Source organism: Poecilia reticulata, chromosome 14 (genome assembly GCF_904066995.2).
Source record: "Poecilia reticulata chromosome 14, P_reticulata-male-v2, whole genome shotgun sequence".
NCBI classification, from domain to species: domain Eukaryota; kingdom Metazoa; phylum Chordata; class Actinopteri; order Cyprinodontiformes; family Poeciliidae; genus Poecilia; species Poecilia reticulata.
Window position 1 is genome coordinate 18,435,065 of NC_088843.1, and position 20,292 is coordinate 18,455,356.

A 20,292-nucleotide genomic window follows, 5' to 3' on the forward strand; every position below is an offset into this window, starting at 1 on the left:
TGGGGTTTTTTTTCCACCTGCAGGTTATAGACACACTGTTTTCTTTAATTTATTCCTGTCTAATATCTCTTAGATTTTTTATTCTTTTTCAAAATAAATGTATTCTTGGACCTGTGTGCCTTCAGTCATACGAATACAGCTGGCTTTCAGCCAGTTCTCAACACATCAGTGTCTAACACCAAGACAAGTCCTGCTGCGGATGCTGAGTAAGACAAAGTCAGCACAATCCCATGGGACTTTTTCTGCAAATACAGAATGTCTTCCTGTAAGCAGCTGAGAAACATTTACATTTTCATTACATTTCATCTTTTCCTTCATCATGCGTCTTTGCAGCTATGAGCTGCACTCTCTACATTTTTAAGTCCCTGCCCTGTAGCTTTGTGTCAGAAAGTCGAGGAAATGCTTTCGAGAACAATACTTCTGCTGGTTGTAATGTAGAACTCATGAATTATTTGTGTGTATTTGCACTTTTTTTTCTCTCCTTTAAATTAACATTTTAAGCAATTTGTTTTTCGCTTGAAATCCAGATTGTATTGTTCACTGATACTCCAGAGCACAGGGGTGGGGTTATGACTGGAAGCAACCCTCTACCAAAATCCCAAAGAGAAGTAAAACAGAAGGACGGAGATTTGCAATGGCCATGCTCACAGCGTCAAGCAGCAGTGACTGAGTCGGATGCATGAACTGAAATGTGGAGCTTATCCTCAACCCGCAGCCAAGCCGCCTCCTGCTGTGAAACCGGGATTGCTTGCGGAAAGAGTCGAGTGAACAAGATGAGGTGATTTATTTATTTATTTTTTTGTATCCATTCTGAAGTTCATTTGGATGTGCATAATAGCAGCTGATGGATTACTTCCCTCCTCTCTCATCCTGATGAGGAGTTGGAAGCTTTAGTCTTTCTGATGGAAAAAAAAATGATGTGAAATGGAAACAAAATCTAAAGATTCAGCCAATAGAGCAAAGAATCGTAGATAATTTCAGGTTTATAATGGTTTACTTCTTTACCAGAACTCACGTTAATACAGTAAAGCATATCTAATTTCACACAAAAGACGACAGTTATCAGCTAGAATCCCATCAAATCTTTAAAATAAAAAAAATAGATTGTGGGAGGGCCTCCCTTTGTCGTCTCGATCCACACTTCACAATACTTTACAAAGAATAAAAACATAATAATGTAAAGCATAGAAAACCATGAGCTAGAAAATACATAAATTAATGTTCTGCAGTTTGATTTCCATCAGTTCATATCACTTAATATTTGGAGCATTGAAGATATTCACAGTACATAATACAAAGACCTCTCTGGCACAATTATTTGTACCAAAACAACCCATCTAAAGTAAATGTAACTGAAGCATTTATTTATTTATTTATCTGTTTATTTGTGTATTTATTTATTTACCAGAATATTGTGGAAGTAAAATGCCCTGAACTCCCAAGCTAATCAAAAATAAAAAGAAGAAACAGCCAGAATACAAATCTGGAAGATATGTAACTGTAATCTGAAATCTCCATTTTAATAAACTTAATCCTTCAGCGCCATCTGTTGGCTGGAAGACTGCAACACATAACTGTTAAAAGAAACCCCGGGATACATATAGTAGGTTTTACAATTGTACGTGTAGTGGTATAGAAATATACATAATTCTACATAAATAGTTTCCAGGTGAGAAGTTCTGGTTGGTTCTTAAAGTGGGCGTGGTGTATATAAGGAGCTGCGGCGTTCATTCAGAGATGTGTTGTCTTTGTTCTCCCACTGTGTGGCTTGCGTCTTGTGGGCTCTGGCAGCGAAAGGCAACAAATCGCCGGCTGGTGCATGTTACGCTGATATCCTGGTGGTAGGTGTTCTCTCTCTCCCTGCACTTTAACTGATCTTGGTCAGAAAATCTAAATTGAAATGTGATCATAGGTAAAACGCCACTGTGCCGCGCTCCTTCTCTTCCTCGTTTTGCGAGTGTGTTTGTGGATCGGCAGGTAAGAAATTAATGCTCATCTAAACTCCAGTTCAGGCACGTGCAGAGGGGAGAGCTGGGGGTGCTTGAGCACCTGCCCTTTTTGCTCCTTGCCCCCAAGTGCTCTTTTGGTCATTTTTTTTATTTTTATTTTTTGGTATTATTTCCTAAGCCCTCTTCTGACACATAAAAACATGTGCTAAAATTATTTGCTTTTTTGTTTCTTTTTTGTACAACATAATAAGCCCTCCGGTCACCTTGTTACCTTTGACCTTTTGCCCGTGATGCATGACGCAGTTGCCTCTCGCGCAGTGCGACAAAGCGGCTAACTGGAGCTAAACGTAGCGAACGTTCCAGATTACAGAACAGTTTTTGGTGAATAAAGTGGAGTAACTTGCTGCTTGTCAGATGATGGAAAACGTTGAAGTATCGTTTCTGCTTCAGCTCGGAGTCGCAGTTTAAGCAGAGAGGTAATGAAATACAACAGACACTGACAGGCCTCTGCGTCTGCCTTTCTCTGAAGAACTGCTGAGCGGGAGGAGACAGCCAGGTGAGGAGAAACTATTCTTATCTATTGATTCAGTATTTCAATTATACAGATATTAGGCTGTTGTTGTGCTATTAGCTGCTAGCTAACGACTTTGCTAGCAAAGCTAGATAACTAAAAAGCTTCTCCCCTGTACCGTTAATGATATGAGTCATTCTTCAGTATTTATTATGCAATAAGGGCACATCGCCCGTCCAAAACCGATCATCTCCATAATGGATATATGTCCGATCTTCTAATTTCCTTTGCTGCATAATGTACATTACATTTATTCAGGCGTTAGGTAAATGTATCTTGAAGGCTTAAATAGTCCAACAAGGATATTAATTTAGAATTAAAAATAACTCAACCTGAATTACCATAATAGATATAATGTATGTAATAAAAGTGTCATTAATGAAGGGGAAAAAACTCAACCCAGACTTTAAGTTTAGGGTCTGGTTCACAGAGTATGAAGTTAAATTTGTTTACTAATTATTCAATGGAGAAAAAAAAACAACTAACCTCAGTTAAGTAAAATAAAATTGTAATCAAAACTTTTGGAATTGTAATGATTCCTTTAAAAAAAAAGTTTTGTTTAAAAGACTTTTTTAATTAAATAACTCATTTTTACCAAACAAACATTTATTTGCACACATCATAAATCTTTTGTCTTGATTTTGGACCTTGCTCAAGACGTCATGTGAGAATCACAAGCAAAACTTTGAGTCACAAACAAAAACTTAGAATAGCAAGAAAAGATTTCTGACGAGCGCAGATAAGTTTGTTTTGCAAAAAAATTAACTTCATGAGTCAAAAATGTGTGATTTTAAATGTTTTTAAAGCAAAACTCAGTAGGCTTTTCTCATGGTGACATGCATTAACAATTCAATTTTTGCTTTAGTTTTTTTCGTTTTTCTGCACGTTAAAGTTTGATGCAGCTTTGCTTTCCTGGACCATCTTCATCTCCATTGCAGCAAACGGGCAGCTCTTTTTATAGATTACAGTCACTAAAAGGTTGCATTGTGTCCTTGTTTATATTTTTAATAGTGTATTTCTGTAAAGACAAAATATGTCTGGTGGTCTAGCTCTGATTTACATATCTTGCTAAATTGCGGGTTTGAATATTGCAATAATTTCCTATAACAAAATAGACCTGCAGAAAGAAATTACTAATAAAATATCTTACATAGGCATAGTGTTATGCTCTATATGAAGATGTTCCTTAGCTTTGATTGTAAATGTCACAATTTTGTAATTTATTATTGTTTATTAAACTCTGAAAGCTGAGTGGCTTTGTTAATATTCTGTCCTAGAATGTGGTTAGATGGGACCTTTTTTTGTTGTTGAGCACCTGCCCCTTTAGTGGCCTCAGCACGGCCCTGCTCCAGTTTGTTTTTTATTTAAAATGGTGACTAATTAATTTTTCATAGGTCCCCCACAGTTGGACCTTTGCTGCTCTGCTCTGTCTGCGTTCGTCTCCCTGATTTCTGCAAGTTCGTTTTAAAGTTGGACTGCGGCGGCATCATCCGCCTTCATTGAAGTGGTGTCTGGGGTGTGGCATCGGCGCGCCCATTTCACCTTGTGCCGTGGCAAGAGGGCCACGGTTGGTCCTGATGTTTTTAATTTGTATTTTCTATTGTTAATTAGTTTCTATTTCTTATTTTGTTTACGGCCCTTTTTGTTCTTTATTTAGTCGGGCTGATATTGTTTTTCTTTTATTAGGTTTAAGATTGGTATATTGGTTAACTGTTTTTCTTGTTGTTTTGCAGTTGCTGAGGTCCGGTGTTGGTGTGGTGACGGTGTCTTCCTCTTCTGCGTGCTGTGATTCTTGAGTTTGGGTTGTCTCACTGCGTCTGGGGTTAAAGGTTTTTTTTTGGTTTGCTGTGTTTGGTGGATGCCGTCCCTATAGCGCCACCTCCGGCCGGTAACATCAGCTACTGCACTTCCTATGTTTTCCTTTTGATTTTCTTTGTTTTTCATTCTTAAAAAAAACTGGTTTTAAAAAGAACATTTTAAAAATAATTTAATAAATGTTTTTTGTAAACTTATAACTGTCTCAGATGTTTCAATCCTTGCATAACCGAACCTGTGTGCCTTAAACAAAAGGTAATATTCTCTGGGTGAAATTCCCAGGGTGGCATTGTTGAGCAATTTATTAAAACTAAAATTCCACAAAATCTGAGTTTCCTCTAGTGTCGCCACATACACATGAATAGATTCCTGATTAAATTAGTTTCTCTTCATAAATTATATTTGTTTGATACTATTGATTGCTCCAGTCTCATAAAATGTTCACCAAGCTTGTTACAAAATGTATCACAAAAAGCTTAAACAATGATTAAATCAAGCAACTCTTTAACTTTTTTAAATTTATTGCTACTAACATAGATGTGACAAAGTCATTGTTTTGATGAAAAAAACCCTTGAAACCAAAACAGTCGGTGTGAAAGTCCAAGTCAAGTCCTGAGCCTTTTGTGATTTTACTAACTCGACAATAGTCTTTAAATTTGTGTCTTGAGATCAAGTCGATTCCAAGTCTTACAACCCAACTAAGAAACAAAAAACTCAGACAACGCAGGTCGAAGTAATTAAATTTATTTATCTAAAGAAACCAGCTGATTGCAGTCATTTTATGACGCAATCCCCCATCGTGAGCAAGAACTGGGCGACTGTGGGGAGGAAAAACTCCCTTTTAATGGGTAGAAACCTCCGGCAGAACCAGGCTCAGGATGGGCGGCCATCTGCCTCGACCGACTGGGGAATGGAGGTGCAAAACGGGGCTTCTGGAGCTAAGAGAACAGAGTTAATGACAATGTACAGTTGTTGAACACACATGATGAGAGAAGAAAATGAAGAGAGGAGACATTGTACCTGCGACAAATATATATGTAATGCTAATGTTTTGTTTTAATTAGCATTAATTGAGAACTTTAGTCTAGCTTAGCATATTAGCTAGTAGTTCTGAAATTACAGGTATAATTTAGCCAGCCTGTATTAAATGTATGTCTTTTAATGCATACATTTTTTAAAAGACATTTTAAAACCTATAGTTTTAAAATATTAGTTTTTTTTTTTGGGTGGGGAAACCAGAGCTCCTGGAGAAAACCCATTCAGGTACCAGGAGGATGACGACGCATCCTGCAGTCCATTGGTTTGCTGCTAATCACCAAGCTAGGCTAAAACTCTAAACACCTTTTTACCCCTACAGAGGATCTGAATCAGACTGAAAACTTCCCCACTTGTGTTGTGGAGCTGCTAGAAACTGAAAATACCACCAGTCAAGTAAAGCTATGTTGCCAGTGTAAAGTCAATACAGATTTACACTGATGATCTGTTATGCGAATCAATAAAACTGTTGTAACAGTTCACATCCATTTATTTAATTAGTTTTATATGAATCTAGTCATATAAAACTAACTGAAGCATTAGTTTGTGTGACTGTGAACTATACGCTCACAGCCACTCAACTGAGGGCAATTTAGAGTTAGCAATTGAACTAATAGTCATGTTTTGGCGCTGTGGGAGGAAGCCAGAGCACCTGGGGAGAACCCACTTACACACAGTGGGAACATGGAAACTCCATGCAAAAAAACCTTCTTGCGGTTTCACTGTGCAACCCTTTCTTTCTCAAATTAACACTACAAATTGATTTACTAAAATAAAGAAGCCAACTTATTCCAGTTGAACTAATAGTCATGTTTTGGCGCTGTGGGAGGAAGCCAGAGCACCTGGGGAGAACCCACTCATGCACAGTGGGAACATGGAAACTCCATGCATTAAGACCTTCTTGCTGGTCCACTGTGCAGCCCTTTCTTTCTCAAATTAACACTACAAATTGATTTACTAAAATAAAGAAGCCAACTTATTCCAGTTGAACTAATAGTCATGTTTTGGCACTGTGGGAGGAAGCCAGAGTACCTGGAGAGAACCCACGCATGCACAGTGGGAACATGGAAACACCATGCAGAAAGACCTTCTTGCTGTTCCACTGTGCAGCCCTTTCTTTCTCAAATTAACACTAAACATTTATTCACTAAAATGAAGATGCTAACTTATTCCAATTGAACTATTAATTAATATTTAAGATTGTAAGTATTTACGCTTTTATGCCCTCCAAAATGAATTTTACAGTGAAAATCTAATGATTCTGCTGGTATTTTTTTGTTAAACTACAGATTCCACACAAGTTTGAAAGTTTTCAGCTTGATTGAACTCGTGTAGACGTACTTACCTCCATACTTGCCTCCATACTTACTTATCCTTACCTAACCGAGGTGAGTCGGTGATTGTATGGAGGGGGACGGTAGTCATCTGCTGTGGTAAAGCCCATTAGAACCTTCCAACAGCTCAAGTGGATCATTTCTTGTTCCTTTGCAGAATCCATTGGAGGCCTAGGAATGAGAGAACCGTGTTGAGAAAGTAACCTGTGCGGGAGACGGGTGCTGCTTCTGACTCCATCTCGGAGTCCGCGTATGGGATGGTTTCTGCATCGGAGTCCGCGTATGGGATGGTTTCTGCATCGAAGTCCGCGTATGGGATGGTTTCTGCATCGGAGTCCGCGTATGGGATGGTTTCTGCATCCGAGTACGCGTATGGGATGGTTTCTGCATCCGAGTACGCGTAAGGGATGGGTTCTGGTCTATAATATGTGCCGAAGTGGGCAGGTCTAGAACTCCTTCGCTTCTTAAATCTGCATGGGTTAAATAAAACAAGTGAAAGTAGTTACATTGGGATTATTGAATTAAAAATATGCATAAAGGTGCTCGTCCAGCTTACCTATAAGAATACTCCTTGTAGGAGATGGTCGGCACTCCCTCTGAGTTGTAGTAACCCGATGATTGCAGTCGAGCGCTTCTTCTCAACATGACTCTAAATGGAAAGGGAAACATATAGAGACAGTGAGTGATCTATTGTATAGAATAGAGACGTGCTGTGTGTCACACAGCACGTCTCTATTCTATACAATAGGCCACAAGTTAGTCAGCAGGAGTTTCACCAAGAAACTGTATAACAAAAACTGATCAGAAAACTTGTACAGAAACCTAGCACACCTTTTAATATAAATTTACAAAACAAAAGAAACAGTTAAAAATAAATACGAACCAAAAATATCACTTTTATATTTATTAAGTTAGAGTTCTAAATTAAAACAAATCTGCAATTTCTTACAATGTTTATATTATCCATCATCTACAAAAGACCTAAAAGCATTTAGTTGAATAAAACTTTTACTGTGATAACAGAAAAAACTTTTTTTACTAACTTTTACTAACGTTTTCGCTCCATTTCATATTTTAAACGTATAGCTTTTTCTGCACACATCGTGTTCAAAACCTGAATTACCCCCTGCAAGAAGTCCACAAAGCTCACATTATACTTACTTTGTTTCAATCTAGTTAAAAGCTGCAGAGAAAATCTCTTCTTGTCAAAATAAAGATAGTAATAATATTTACTTCTTTAAAAATATCAGCAGATTGCTAAATCTAATCTTGTCCAACTTCTCCAAAGACTTTATTGCTTCTGACTGGAACGCACAGAGAACAGAGAAACCTTGTTGCGTTAAGTTCTCAGATGAGTCACGTCGAAGTCAGATTTTACCCAAAATTCCAGTCACATGCTCACAAACGCGACAGATAGTATTTTTGATGAGGCAGAGTGAAGGGATCGTTTTTTTTTTTTTTGTTTTTTTTTGAGATGTGGTGAATTCCGCCACATGATGGCGCTGGAGTAAAGATGTTGCAAATCCTGAATAATTGGTAAAAGTTTCGTTACTCACATAACACAATACAGTTAGCATTTTATATTTTTTATATTTTAAGTGAGAGGACTAGTGTTTCTAAGGTTTCCCACACGTGTGTATGCTCACATTAAGATAATAGAAAAACAGCATCCTTCCAGTCACATTTAGAAAGAAGCAACTTGACTCCAGAGAGAAGCAAAAATAAATGAATAAAAGTGTTTGTCAATCTAGCGTTTTTGTCCGAATAGCATTCAGGGACTTTAGTTTTATATTTAACCTAAATAATACAACTATTTTCGCTATATTCTGTAAGGATGTATTGTTTAACTACAGTAAATGAATGTGAGGAGGTCATTGTTTACTACAGTAAGAGCTAAAGTAAAAATAATAAACATGAGTATAACGAAACGCATAAGATATGAAAAAAGAAAACTCCAAAGTCACATTCAATATGGCGGACACGCTGACGTATCTCAGCAATGGGGCATTCGCGCTCGTGCGTTAGTGTGTTTGCTACGTGCCTCCGCTCGTGGACGCACTAGCTGAGCTGCTGATTCGTGAGCGCGCTCCGTTCTTGTAACGCGTATGGGACGAACCAGAGACGTGGATGAAGGTAAGGGCTGCCAGAGCGTCTGTCGGCATCTCACAGAGGGCAGCTGCTCTCTGATAACAAGCGGACTTCCATGCTTGCCGAGCCGGGTCGGGTTTTGTGTGCTAAATATTTAGGCCTAGAGATACAGAGATCTGCTAAAACAAACCGATGTAGTTTCCCTCACGAGCCCAGTAGCCCACTAAATATGTACCGGTTGGAAATTCCACATTTTCGCCTTTTGAGGCTCTTGAAGGTTTTAGCGTTTCTTATACAAACGTTGGTGGTTTGAAGACAAGTTTTAAAGTTAATGTCCATTGATACGCTGTGATATCTCCAGGTTTAATGTGTTAACGTCTGTAACATAAAGAAACAGTTCCGACATTTTACGTGACCTTCCCACTTGTCAGCTTCAGCTTTTTTTAAATTCAGAAACCCGGGAGGTATTTTTGGTGCAAACGTGTAGCCGAGAAGTTGGAGTTGCAGAGAAAAATCCTAAAGGAGTTTTGTAATTGTAGATAATTTCAGTCGTTCACAAATACAAAACGACTATTTCACCAAGATTCAATTTCACAAGTCACAACAATTTAAAAGCCTGGTTCTAACATTCAGTCCAATACATTTGGAGCAAAACTAATTTATACACCTTTCTTAATATCTTCACAGACATTAAAAAAAAATCTTTTCAATACTGTACACATAAAAAGGGACAGTTTTATCATACCATATTTGTATGATATGTATGATATTTGTTTATATTTGTATAATTTACACCTTATATGTTTATTACTCTCAAAATTTCCTGTTTTAGCAGAAATGTTTAACTATTCTTAATTTAATCACAGCTGTGGATATGCTTCTGTCTGGTGCACTGAGTGTGGCTAAGTGTGGCTGCTTCTCGCTTCAGTCATGTTTGGTATGTTCTCATTTCCAGGCTGGTGTGAGGTTTCCCTCCTCTGTCCTTCCTTCTCGCACACAAGCAACTCTCTCAGACGTACAGAGCTTCAAGGCGGCAAGGAGTTCTGCTTATGGAAAACCCTCCACCTCAACCGCCTGGCGGATGCTACAGCTTGCTACTTTTGCTGGCTATGATTTAAAGACCAGAGGGCCCAAATGCAGGACTAGAAAAAGGCTAATTTGTTACATTTTGATCAGTTGACTGTAATCATGGCGGCCACAGGCTACGGCTACTACCGTGTGGTCATCTTCCTGTGCATGTTCACTGGCTACTCACTGTATTTCTTTAACAGGAAGACATTCTCTTTTGTCATGCCGTCTGTGATGGAGGAGATAGAACTGGACAAAGACGACTTGGGTAAGGACCGATTACTTTTACGCTGGCAACTATTACTACTTTTATGTGGCTATTGTTACAGTTGGCTGCTTCACTTAACATTTTTAGGACTGATGAGACTTTCTTCCTTTCCGATTCTGATTGTTCTTTTATTTTTTTAAAATACCATAACATACAAAAGTTTAAAAAGTGCCTTATATAAAGAAATTATACCCATTTATGCATCTAAGCATGTCTGTAATCAACATGTCAGTTGTTACTTTATGTGTTTATAGGAAAAAAATGGTAGGAAATGTTATTTTATGTGCACAAAATAAATAGGAAAAATCATAATTTTCTTATTGAAAATATTTGAATATTTCACAGTCTTTAGTCAGAGGCCTCTTCAGATTTGTTGCAAGACTGACTGCTACTGAAGATCCTTCCTGGCCACAGCATCACCATGTACAACAACTATTTGAAGAGACTTGGATGTTTTGAGTTAGGGCAACATTTAATTTTCCTTTGGGATAAATAAATAATTATTAAATTGGCACTTCTTTAATTTTTAATAAAGTTATTCTGATCTGATCATCCACATAGTCTAACAAGGGACTTTTTAGATCAATATTAAGTAGGCTAGACAATTTATCTTTGTAGTTATGTTTTTATTTGTACAACAGATACTCATTAAATTTAACACTCCATAAAGATCATCGAGAATGACTGAATAGTCAGGATGGATTAATTACAATTAATTGTAATTTTCACATATAATTTTGCAGTTTCAGGTTTTCCTACGATTATGAGTGAAGGTTGCATAAAGTTTCATGACATTCAGTTAAATTCTTGTTAACCAGTGAACGGCTCAAGTGGTGATGGTGGCCTTCTCGGTTGTTACTAATAATCTAGAGATTTTTTCATCCTCAACTGTTAAGAAGTCCACATAGCTAATTAAATATGTGCCTTGAAGAGCCAGTTTGTTGCTTCAACGGGGACTGTTCCGTTTTTCCTCTGCAGGTATGATCACCAGCAGTCAAACCATGGCCTACGCCATCAGTAAGTTCATCAGCGGCGTGCTGTCGGACCAGATCAGCGCCCGCTGGCTTTTTTCCATCGGCCTCTTCTTGGTCGGAGGCATCAACGTGGCCTTCTCCTGGTCTTCAACTGTGTCCATGTTCTCCCTGCTCTGGTTCATCAACGGCCTGGGACAGGGCTGTGGGTGGCCCCCATGTGGGAAGGTGCTTCGGAAGGTAATATTATCCTGCCTGTCGGATCTTAAATCACGGGTCTGAAAGCCGTTAGCTGGACTTGTGTTGGCGTTATTGCCTCACATTTAGACAATGTAAATGAAGGAAATGCTAAAAGTACACTGATAGAGGAAAAAACTGTTAATCAGCTTAAGAAGCAAGAGGATTTGGTCTGATTTGGGTGTAGCTTTGTTGGCACAACATTGACTCACATGAACATGTTTTGATTTGTAAGGATCTCTTTGGATTTCTCTGCAATGAACACCAGAGTGAGAAATAGAAATGCAGTAATCTGTCAACTTGAGACTGGAATTTGACCTTTTTTTTTTCTTGATCAGCCTGGATCAGTGTCGCCATTCTTTTCTTCTATACATATAATGGTCTGAAATTTCACCATTGTCTCAACCACAAACAAGTATTTAGATACGTCACATTAAAAAATGTGTAAAGGTTAGAGATATAAAAGTGCCACATTTTTTTCCTTTTTAAAAAAATCATGTTTAAATGTTTCAGATCATTAAGGTAATTTACTGATAAACACAAACGGATTACATACAAAATTCAGCTTTAAATGATGATTTAATTTATTAAGGAAAAAAAAAACTATCAAACAACCTGGCCCTATGGGAAAATATTATTCCTACTCAAATAAGTTGTAGCATCCTTGGTTACCACCTCTGTATCAAGTGTCTCCAATTTGAACACAAACATCATGTTTAAGTGTAGCATCTCAATTGAAATTGAGCTTAAAACTGCAGTATGTAATTTTGATAAAAGTATATTTTTACATACATGTTGAAACTGTCAGTATGATAGTATGGTATGAGACAGATAATCTGTGACAAAAATAGTTCTCCTCTTTCTTCTCCCAGTGCTTCCAGTTCTAACAAGAAACAGCCAATCAGAGCCAGGAGGAAGGTCTTAGGACCTTCAATCATGGCTGTCTAAATGCTGCTCACAACTTTCTCGCCCCTCCTTGCTCTTGACTACGATATAGTTTCTCCCCATCAGCAAAGACTGTCATGAATGCTAAGGCTATTTAGCACCACTGATTATGGCAGACAGCGGTTTTCCTGTAACGGTGAGGTTTTGAGATCCTAATTGGTGGTTTGTTTAATTTCCCTCTGGGATTTATAAGTCTTCCTAAATGTAATTGAACTAATCAGCTGCTCCCAGTTTCCTGTCAGGTTGAGTAGCTTCAAACTGCTGGTGTCTCCTTTGTTTCTTTTGGAGCTTTTTTGTAAAAAAAAATCTATTCATCTTCACATTGAATATGAATATAAACAAAGAAATGAAGATAATTGTGGAAAACCCTCACCATCTACTTCATGAGACTGAATTAGAAAAACAGAGTGTCTTCAGTCAGAGGCTTCTTCAGGTTCGCCGAAGAACAGATTGCTACAGGAGATCTTCCCTGCCCACAGCCATCATCATCTACAACAACTCTTTGAAGGATTTTGAACTACTGAGTTATAGCAACATTTAATTTTCCTCTGGGCTCAGTTACGTATTTTCGAATTTGAATTTGAAACTTGACGAGTCCAATATTTTGGAGCTCACAGGCTGTTCATGATGCCTGTTGTCTGTCCGGAGACGCCACCTGCTGAGAAAAATAAGTTTGAAGTCTCAGATGTACATACACCAACATGTTAATTGTGGATTATATTTGGAGAGGCCGCGGCCTGTAGGCACGAAGCAGTGCTGACATTTAGGAGCGGGGCAGCTGTGTTTGGTGTGAGCTGATCTTAGCCTCCTGTATGAAGTGTTGATTGTCCAGGACGAATCGAAAGCAGGAAAGCCGGCAGCAGTTTGAGAAATTAAGGGATTACCTAATAATCTGCTAAGGTCTCATCTATAAATAGCTGTCGGATTTCTTCCATGCATATTTTTAACTCTCGGTAGGTCTGAATATTAATTAGACATCTCCGGGTGTTTGTCTGTTGAAGAAAGCAAATGGATCATATTGTTAGAAATGACTCGTGGATTCGAATGACTGATGCATCAAAAAAAAACAAAAAAAACAATTTGTTGGCATGTGTTCAGCATGTGGTGGTGGTGGGGGGGTTAGATTACAGGACAGTATGTATTTATAGATTATTCTAAGTAGATCTCCAGAAAAGAAGAGCAAATTTGCTAAAAGACGTCTTCCCCCATATTTGTGTGCAAATATATTTAGCAGGTCTAACTGCAGGACAGCTAAGTTGAAGTCGACGCTATGGATCAACATGGTGTTAGATAAGTCTGTGGCTACCTTAGGCGTATTCCTAGCAGTTTCTCAGGTTACTAGAGCTTTACTGGGTATGCTGTGCAAGGGACTTTCGTAGCTGTCTTTTAACTGAGTTACTGCCTGGGGGCATGTGGCTCTTATTTCATCCTGCTTTTTCTCTTGGAGCAACAAAATGACAGAAAAAAATCTTTTAAACAGCCAATCTGTTCAAGGAAGGATGATTTTAGCCAGGTAGCATCTTTTAGCAACAGCTGCTCTGAGTTTCTTAGCAAGTCGGTGTCAGAATAATGTTGTCCATATTCATAAGGGCATGGCTTCACTGTAGCAGCCTGCAGGAACTGGTACCTGAACCCACAGTTCAAAGGTCAGTTGTATGGAGTGAGATCAGTGACTTAGTGAGGTAATTTCAGGCTCAATCCTGTTTTTTCAGCATCAGGAAAAAGGTTCAGTTCTTTTCCGTGGTTGACACTTTTGGCAGGTTATGTTGGAAATCTAATCTAAACAGCAGATTATGTTTGACAATACTTCATGGAAACACATTTCACTATATTCACAGTGGTTTTAGAGGTTGAAATATTTTACCAATTCTTCATTCAGAAGCAGCTCATGCTGAGTCAGTTAGAATAAAGAACATCTTTGAACAGCAATTTTCAAGCCTTTACACATATTCTCAGTTGGATTAGACTCTGGACTTTAACTAGGACATACATGAATAGGGTTTGATCTAAGTTATGTAACTCTGGCTCTGGTATTTCACCTGCTGGAGGGTGAACCTCCACCCCTGTCTTTAATCTTTACTGATTCTAACAGGTTTTCTTCCAGGATTGTCCTGTGTTCAGCGCCAGTTTTCCTGTCCCCACTGAAGAAAACATCCCACAGTGAAACCTGGTGCTGCTGTCACCAGGTTTCACTGTGAAGCTGGTGGTTTCAGGGAGATGTTTAGTTAGTTTTCGTCCATAGTAACTATTATGTATGCATCTTAAAAAAATTATATTTTGGTCTCAAATAAGCAGACAGAGCACCTGCTTCCTCATGTTTACTGTTTCCTTTTCAGGGAATTTCTTATGCAAAGCTCAAAAAAAAAAAAAAACGATTTTTGCATAGTTCTGTCCCTTTAAAGCTGCAGTATATAACTTTTTTAGAAAAATATGTTTTTTACCTATTTGCAAAAAATACAAATAGGTACAAATACACAAATGGGTACATCATGTCGCTACATCATGACATCTCTCATGTAGTATGAAGCAGATGATCTGTGACAAAAATCAGTCTCCTCTGCCTTCTTCCGTGGTTCTACTGTCTTCTGCAGAAATATGCCGCTCAACCATAAACAACGGATCAGAGCCAGGAGGAAGGTCTTAGTGCTGCTGATCACTCTTGTGTACATGCTGCTCAAACCCTACAGCTAGTTTCCCACAACACAGTCTGCCATAATTACTTAAGCTAGCTAGCATAGTCACCTATGATGCTGGATAAATAGTTTTCTTGTAACGCTGAGTCATTTCTCCACCATTAATTAAGACTAAAACCCTCTGCCAGGGTTTGATTCTTTTAATTTTTTTTGCTTGTTTTTTGACCGGGAGCGTTGCATTTCTGCAGACAAACTTCTTCCACCTCTGGTATAATGTACTAAACTTCAGTATGTTTTTGCCTAACTTCAACATTTTCTTCAAAAATAAATGTTCTAGGTCAGATCTGAAGAAATGCTAACATCTCTCTGCGTCTCCTCCCCGCCAGTGGTATGAGCCGTCCCAGTTTGGAACATGGTGGTCTGTGCTGTCCTGCAGCATGAACCTGGCTGGGAGTCTGGGTCCGCTCATGGTCACGGTGCTCCTGCAGTATTACGACTGGAGGACGATTCTGGCCATGTCTGGCGTGTTCTGTGCTGCCTTCTCATTAGTTTGTCTGGTATTCGTAAAGAACGAGCCGAAGGACGTGGGCCTTCCCAGCATCGAAGCTGCAGCTAAGAAGGGTGTGAAAGGAGGTAAGCAAAACACGTAAGCTGCTTCTCCTTTACAAATGTGCGCAAATCTTTTGTTGAAATTCTGGTGTTTCTCTTAAATAAAAAATTAACATCACACACAAATAAGCTGTTTCATTTGTTGAGTCATTAAAAATCATGGCAGTGACGGATGTAAAGAGTTACATGAGATATATTTATAATCCACCACTGGCTCTAGCGCCAGTGACAGAATGCGATGCTGTGAGAGCTCTGGCGGAGCCAGCGGCTCATTGTCCAAAAGAACAAACAAGCCATGATCCTCCTGCTACTTTCTGTCATCTTCCTCATGGTTTTCGCCAGAAGTAGCATTCGACTGTAGCCATGTAATGTGAAAAAATTTGTTTCCATTGCAGTATTATGATATACATCTATTTTGAAAAGGTTGAAAAACCACCTCATCCTGGCGCAAAAACGTTTTATCGAAAAACGTGTGTTTTTTGGAGATTGTCTCGTTTCCATTAAGTGAATGTATTTTTGTAATTTCAGTTGTGCATTTCTCTGGTTAATGGAAACACAGCTTGTGTTACTCTTATAATACAGTTCCACAGATTATAGATGGAGACGACCAGAAGGTATAACTAAGATGTTTTACAGTGAGCTTACCTCTTGGTTATATGCTCTGCAGGCAACAGTGAGAGCACCCTGAGCGAATTTCTCCTCTCTCCCTTCCTGTGGGTCCTCTCTCTGGGCTACCTGGTTGTTTTTGGGGTGAAGACGGCAGCCACTGACTGGGGGCAGCTGTTCCTCATGCAGGAGAAAGGCCAAACTGTTCTCATGGGTGCGCTTTCCCATTTCTCGCCTCATCTTTGATTGTTGGTTAAACCTAACTGGTGCTGACCGAGGCTCTGTCGCCAACAGGCAGCACCTACATGAGTGCGCTGGAGGTTGGAGGGTTCGTCGGCAGCCTCTCGGCAGGTTTCATCTCGGACAGAGCCGTTGCCCGCGTAAGTACCACTAAGCGACAGGGCTTGTGGTTTCAGTGCTACTCTTGTTGAAATGTCTTCCCGTTGTTTCTTCAGAAAGGCTTGAGCACTCATGGCAACCCCCGTCATGGTCTGCTCATTCTCATGATGGCTGGCATGTACGTGTCCATGTATCTGTTCAGAGTGACCATCACACCTGAAGTACCAAAGGTAAGTCTAACGCTTGACGACATAATTTAAAATATTTCTAATCGTCACAAGTCAGCTTGAAACAATCTTTTTGTTCAGGAAGCTCCTTTGTGGGTCCAGGTCATCCATCCGGTGTCTGTTCTACTTGGAGTCTCAGAGAAAGAGGTACATTATGAAATGTTTTCCCTTGTGTTTATGATTAACTTTACTATGCAATTCTGCTCAATTCTCATGTCCTATCAGTGCCTTGTCTGGGATTTCTCCCATTAAGCTCAATTTCTCCAGTAGAATTTCAAGTGCCAAGGCCGAAAGTTAGTGATTAGGTAAAATCAGATCCACACCTCCAGAAAGCAATCGTTTCTGAATAGTTGAGGGTCCAGACCCTCTGTGCAAAGTAAAGCATAGAAGAAGTGGCTGTTTTTTACCAGGCTAGTTTTCGACCATACCAGGAGAAAACCCAGGGCTGTATGAACTATATGGTTTTCAACCATTTTATCAAAAATCTGAAAAGTGCTTTGTGCACTCAGCGCAAAGCTAATACTTTGTTAAGCCACCTTTTGATGTCGTCATGGCTGCAAGTGTTTGATGGTGTGTCTTTACTAGTATGTCACTGAGCCTGTCACAATTTTGCTGAACAATAAATTGTCCCAGAAGTTGTTGTGATAAATAACAACATTGTTGTTTTTGAGGCGGTTCTTAAGTGATATATTGATATTGGCATAATAATGCAAGATGCCCTCTCAAAGACCAGCAAACTCTTGTAAAGAACATGTAGCAATGGAACTGCAAGGTATTTAAAATATGCAAAATAAAACACAGCAACCAAAAACAATAATTTAAACGGAAATAAAACACTTAAAACTGAAACTATACATAAAGCGAGTTATGATGTCTCTAAACAGGTTTGCCCCTCACAAAAATATTAATGATTAGAATTTAAATGATCAGGCTCATTTTAATTTGTGATTAATTAATTCCAACAGGTGTGTGTGTCTGTTGGCACATCAGTGGACTGACGAGTTCCTAATGTTGGTTTCACTGACAGATTTGGATTCTCTTCCTTGGTGCCATGTTTGGGTTTTCTTCGTATGGACCAATCGCCTTGTACGGAGTGATAGCAAGCGAAAGTGCTCCTTCCAATTTCTGTGGAACGTCTCATGCCGTCGTCGCGCTGATGGCAAACGGTAAGCTGCTGGGTCACGTGACCAGAAGGTGACGTATAGTAACGAAACTCTTTTATGTAACTGGAGTGTCTTTGTGTTTGTCGCAGTGGGGGCTTTCATGGCAGGGCTTCCCTTCAGCACTGTTGCCAAGCAGCACAGCTGGGACACGGCCTTCTGGGTAGCTGAAGTCATAATGGGCATCACCACCATTGCGTTCTTCCTTGTGCGCAATATGCGCACCAAAATGGGGCGAATCGCAGAGAAACTGGACTAGTGCATATTTTTTTAGGGGTTGAACTATTCACACAGTACAGCGCAGTGATTTAATAGGAGCTTTATTGTACAAACTAATGTGAAACACAAATTAATCTGAAGATCTTCCCATTATAAATCTGTAGATACTCAGGGTGGCTGTAATTTAATCACTTTATATTTGTAATGAAATGGTCACTTAGACAGATTTAATCTTCACTAGCACCAGCCATGCAGTCGATCACTTTTGTTCACAAGCTTCTGGACAGATCTCTGGACGTATGATGCTCTCTAAAGGAAGCCACTCTAGCATGATTGTCTGTACTGATGTGTTGTTTTCTTTCTCAAGATGAATAGTTTGTGCTGTTCACAGCATTAATTTCCTGAAGAATGTGGCTATGCACCATCGAAAGTTTCAGTCGAATGTTTAGATCCATTGTGGAGATGAATGTCATATTAATCTGGGGCTTTCACTGATTTATTTGGTGAAATGAATGAATAATATTCAACTGCAATGAGATTTACAAACACCAGGAAGACCAGGGCGCCTGGTCCAAAACCGACCCGTTCTAGCTTGACTGAAATTTGCAGCTTCTCAAACCTAAAGAACACTGAACCACCTGTGAAGCACGGTGGTGCTAGTGTCATTCTGTGTGTCTGTTTTACTGCCAGCAATAGGGATGCAATGCAATAAGTGGATTAGGGCTGAAACATTAAATGGATTCATCACATTAGTCGCGATGAATCGATTATTGAAATAATCGTTAACTAAATAATCAGTCAAATAACTAAATGATTAAAGCAGTAATTAAGCCAAAACTGTACTATTTATATTTATATATACATGTCTATAAATATGTGTTAGCCAAAACTCTTCAGCTTTTAGATTTAGCTTCACCAGGTTTAGATTTAATAAAGGAATTCTGTTATTCCTTTTTAGAAAATAAGATGTTAATTATTTTAAAAAGCAAACTGAATTATTTGTTTATTTTGATCTTTTAATGTGTTTCTAGTGTTGTATAACAAAGGCTTAAGTGGTTAAATGAAAAATCTACAGAAGGTGCCTTTTTTTAAATTTGATTACTCATCAGAATAATCGATTACTGCGATGATTGTTAGTTGCTGTTAGCCCTAAAATGGATAAAAATTATTTAACCTCCAATTTCTTTCCACAGCTCTTCCAGGAATGTAAAATTCTAGTGTTTGGGGAGGTTAGTGTCATACAACATTTATAAAGAGACATTAATGTCTCCTTTAAAAGTGCTGAGTGAATAAAGTAGGTCATTAGTGTGTCTCTTGGGGATGTTGGCCTAGCAAAGTGTCTGAAACTGGCACCGGCCCCTTCGGAGGGAACTTTGAACCCCTTGAACCAGGTATGTGAAACGTGAACAATGATTCATCAAAGCTTTTTTTGGAATAATTAGGGCTCGAATAATTAAAGCAAAGCAAAATGTGATGTTCTTGAACGGCTTTCCCAAAGCCCCTACCTCAAGAGAAAAGTGTATGAATGATATTTAAAGGCTGGGTTTTGTCATGAAGCCAACCAACTTTAATGAGCTCCACCAAATCCTGCGTCAAAAACGCAATCACAACCAGAACTGTGTTGACGGCTACCAAAAGCATGTTTAAAGAGAACCTTGCTAAACATCAATGCTAGGGTATTTAATCATGTCTGTTTCATTTTCAGAGAGAAAATCTGTAATAAATGTCAATGTATTGACAAAACACAAAATAAATTAAGTTGTATAATCATCTACCTTAGGGAAAAACTTTAAATAAGTACTTAAAAGCCCCAACTGAACAGATCATTCATGTCCATGGTTGGTTTATTTCTGAACTTGTGATTGGAACCTTTTATAGTACATAATGTGTTTTCAACAGTCTGTCTCATCATTCACTTCATCAACATCAACTTCAGTATTCAACAGATGCATGGAAAACATTTGATTTAATTTAGTTTTTCTTGTTAATGACACTTAAATATCCCTATTTTGTAAAACAAAGCATGTTGGCTCAGAACAGCTAAACTGACCCCAGAAAACTTGATCATTTCAGTTTTTTATTACTGAGCAGGTGTCACTCTGTGTGGTGGTCTACTCATCTCAAAATGTAAGTTTTACATGGACTCTTTCAGTCTTTCTGTGATTGTACAATAAACTTGAGATAAATACATATTTTTTTAAAGTCAAAATGTCAAGTC

At 38.7% G+C, this 20,292-nt stretch overlaps 2 protein-coding genes and 1 long non-coding RNA gene across 3 annotated transcripts; 2 read left to right on the forward strand and 1 right to left on the reverse strand.

Annotated features, from left to right (window-relative positions):
- Positions 1 to 808: 808 nt before the first annotated feature.
- Positions 809 to 4,551, forward strand: LOC145554963 (uncharacterized). Its single transcript, XR_014091017.1, has 4 exons — positions 809 to 1,977; positions 2,400 to 2,505; positions 3,915 to 4,087; positions 4,254 to 4,551. It is a non-coding gene; the product is annotated as an uncharacterized LOC145554963 (long non-coding RNA).
- A 512-nt stretch (positions 4,552 to 5,063) lies between these two features.
- LOC145554962 (uncharacterized) lies at positions 5,064 to 8,027 on the reverse strand. Its single transcript, XM_081615958.1, has 3 exons — positions 7,866 to 8,027; positions 7,261 to 7,353; positions 5,064 to 7,174 (listed from the first exon to the last, which is right to left on the reverse strand). The coding sequence occupies exons 2-3, from the start codon at positions 7,347 to 7,349 to the stop codon at positions 6,841 to 6,843; spliced, it is 423 nt and encodes a 140-aa protein (XP_081472084.1). The 5' UTR covers positions 7,350 to 7,353; positions 7,866 to 8,027; the 3' UTR covers positions 5,064 to 6,840.
- A 655-nt stretch (positions 8,028 to 8,682) lies between these two features.
- Positions 8,683 to 20,283, forward strand: LOC103476137 (glucose-6-phosphate exchanger SLC37A4-like). The gene is made up of 10 exons (XM_008428264.3): positions 8,683 to 8,837; positions 9,748 to 10,128; positions 11,107 to 11,339; positions 15,301 to 15,547; positions 16,191 to 16,343; positions 16,424 to 16,509; positions 16,585 to 16,698; positions 16,777 to 16,842; positions 17,723 to 17,861; positions 17,948 to 20,283. The coding sequence occupies exons 2-10, from the start codon at positions 9,981 to 9,983 to the stop codon at positions 18,112 to 18,114; spliced, it is 1,353 nt and encodes a 450-aa protein (XP_008426486.1). The 5' UTR covers positions 8,683 to 8,837; positions 9,748 to 9,980; the 3' UTR covers positions 18,115 to 20,283.
- Positions 20,284 to 20,292: the final 9 nt, after the last annotated feature.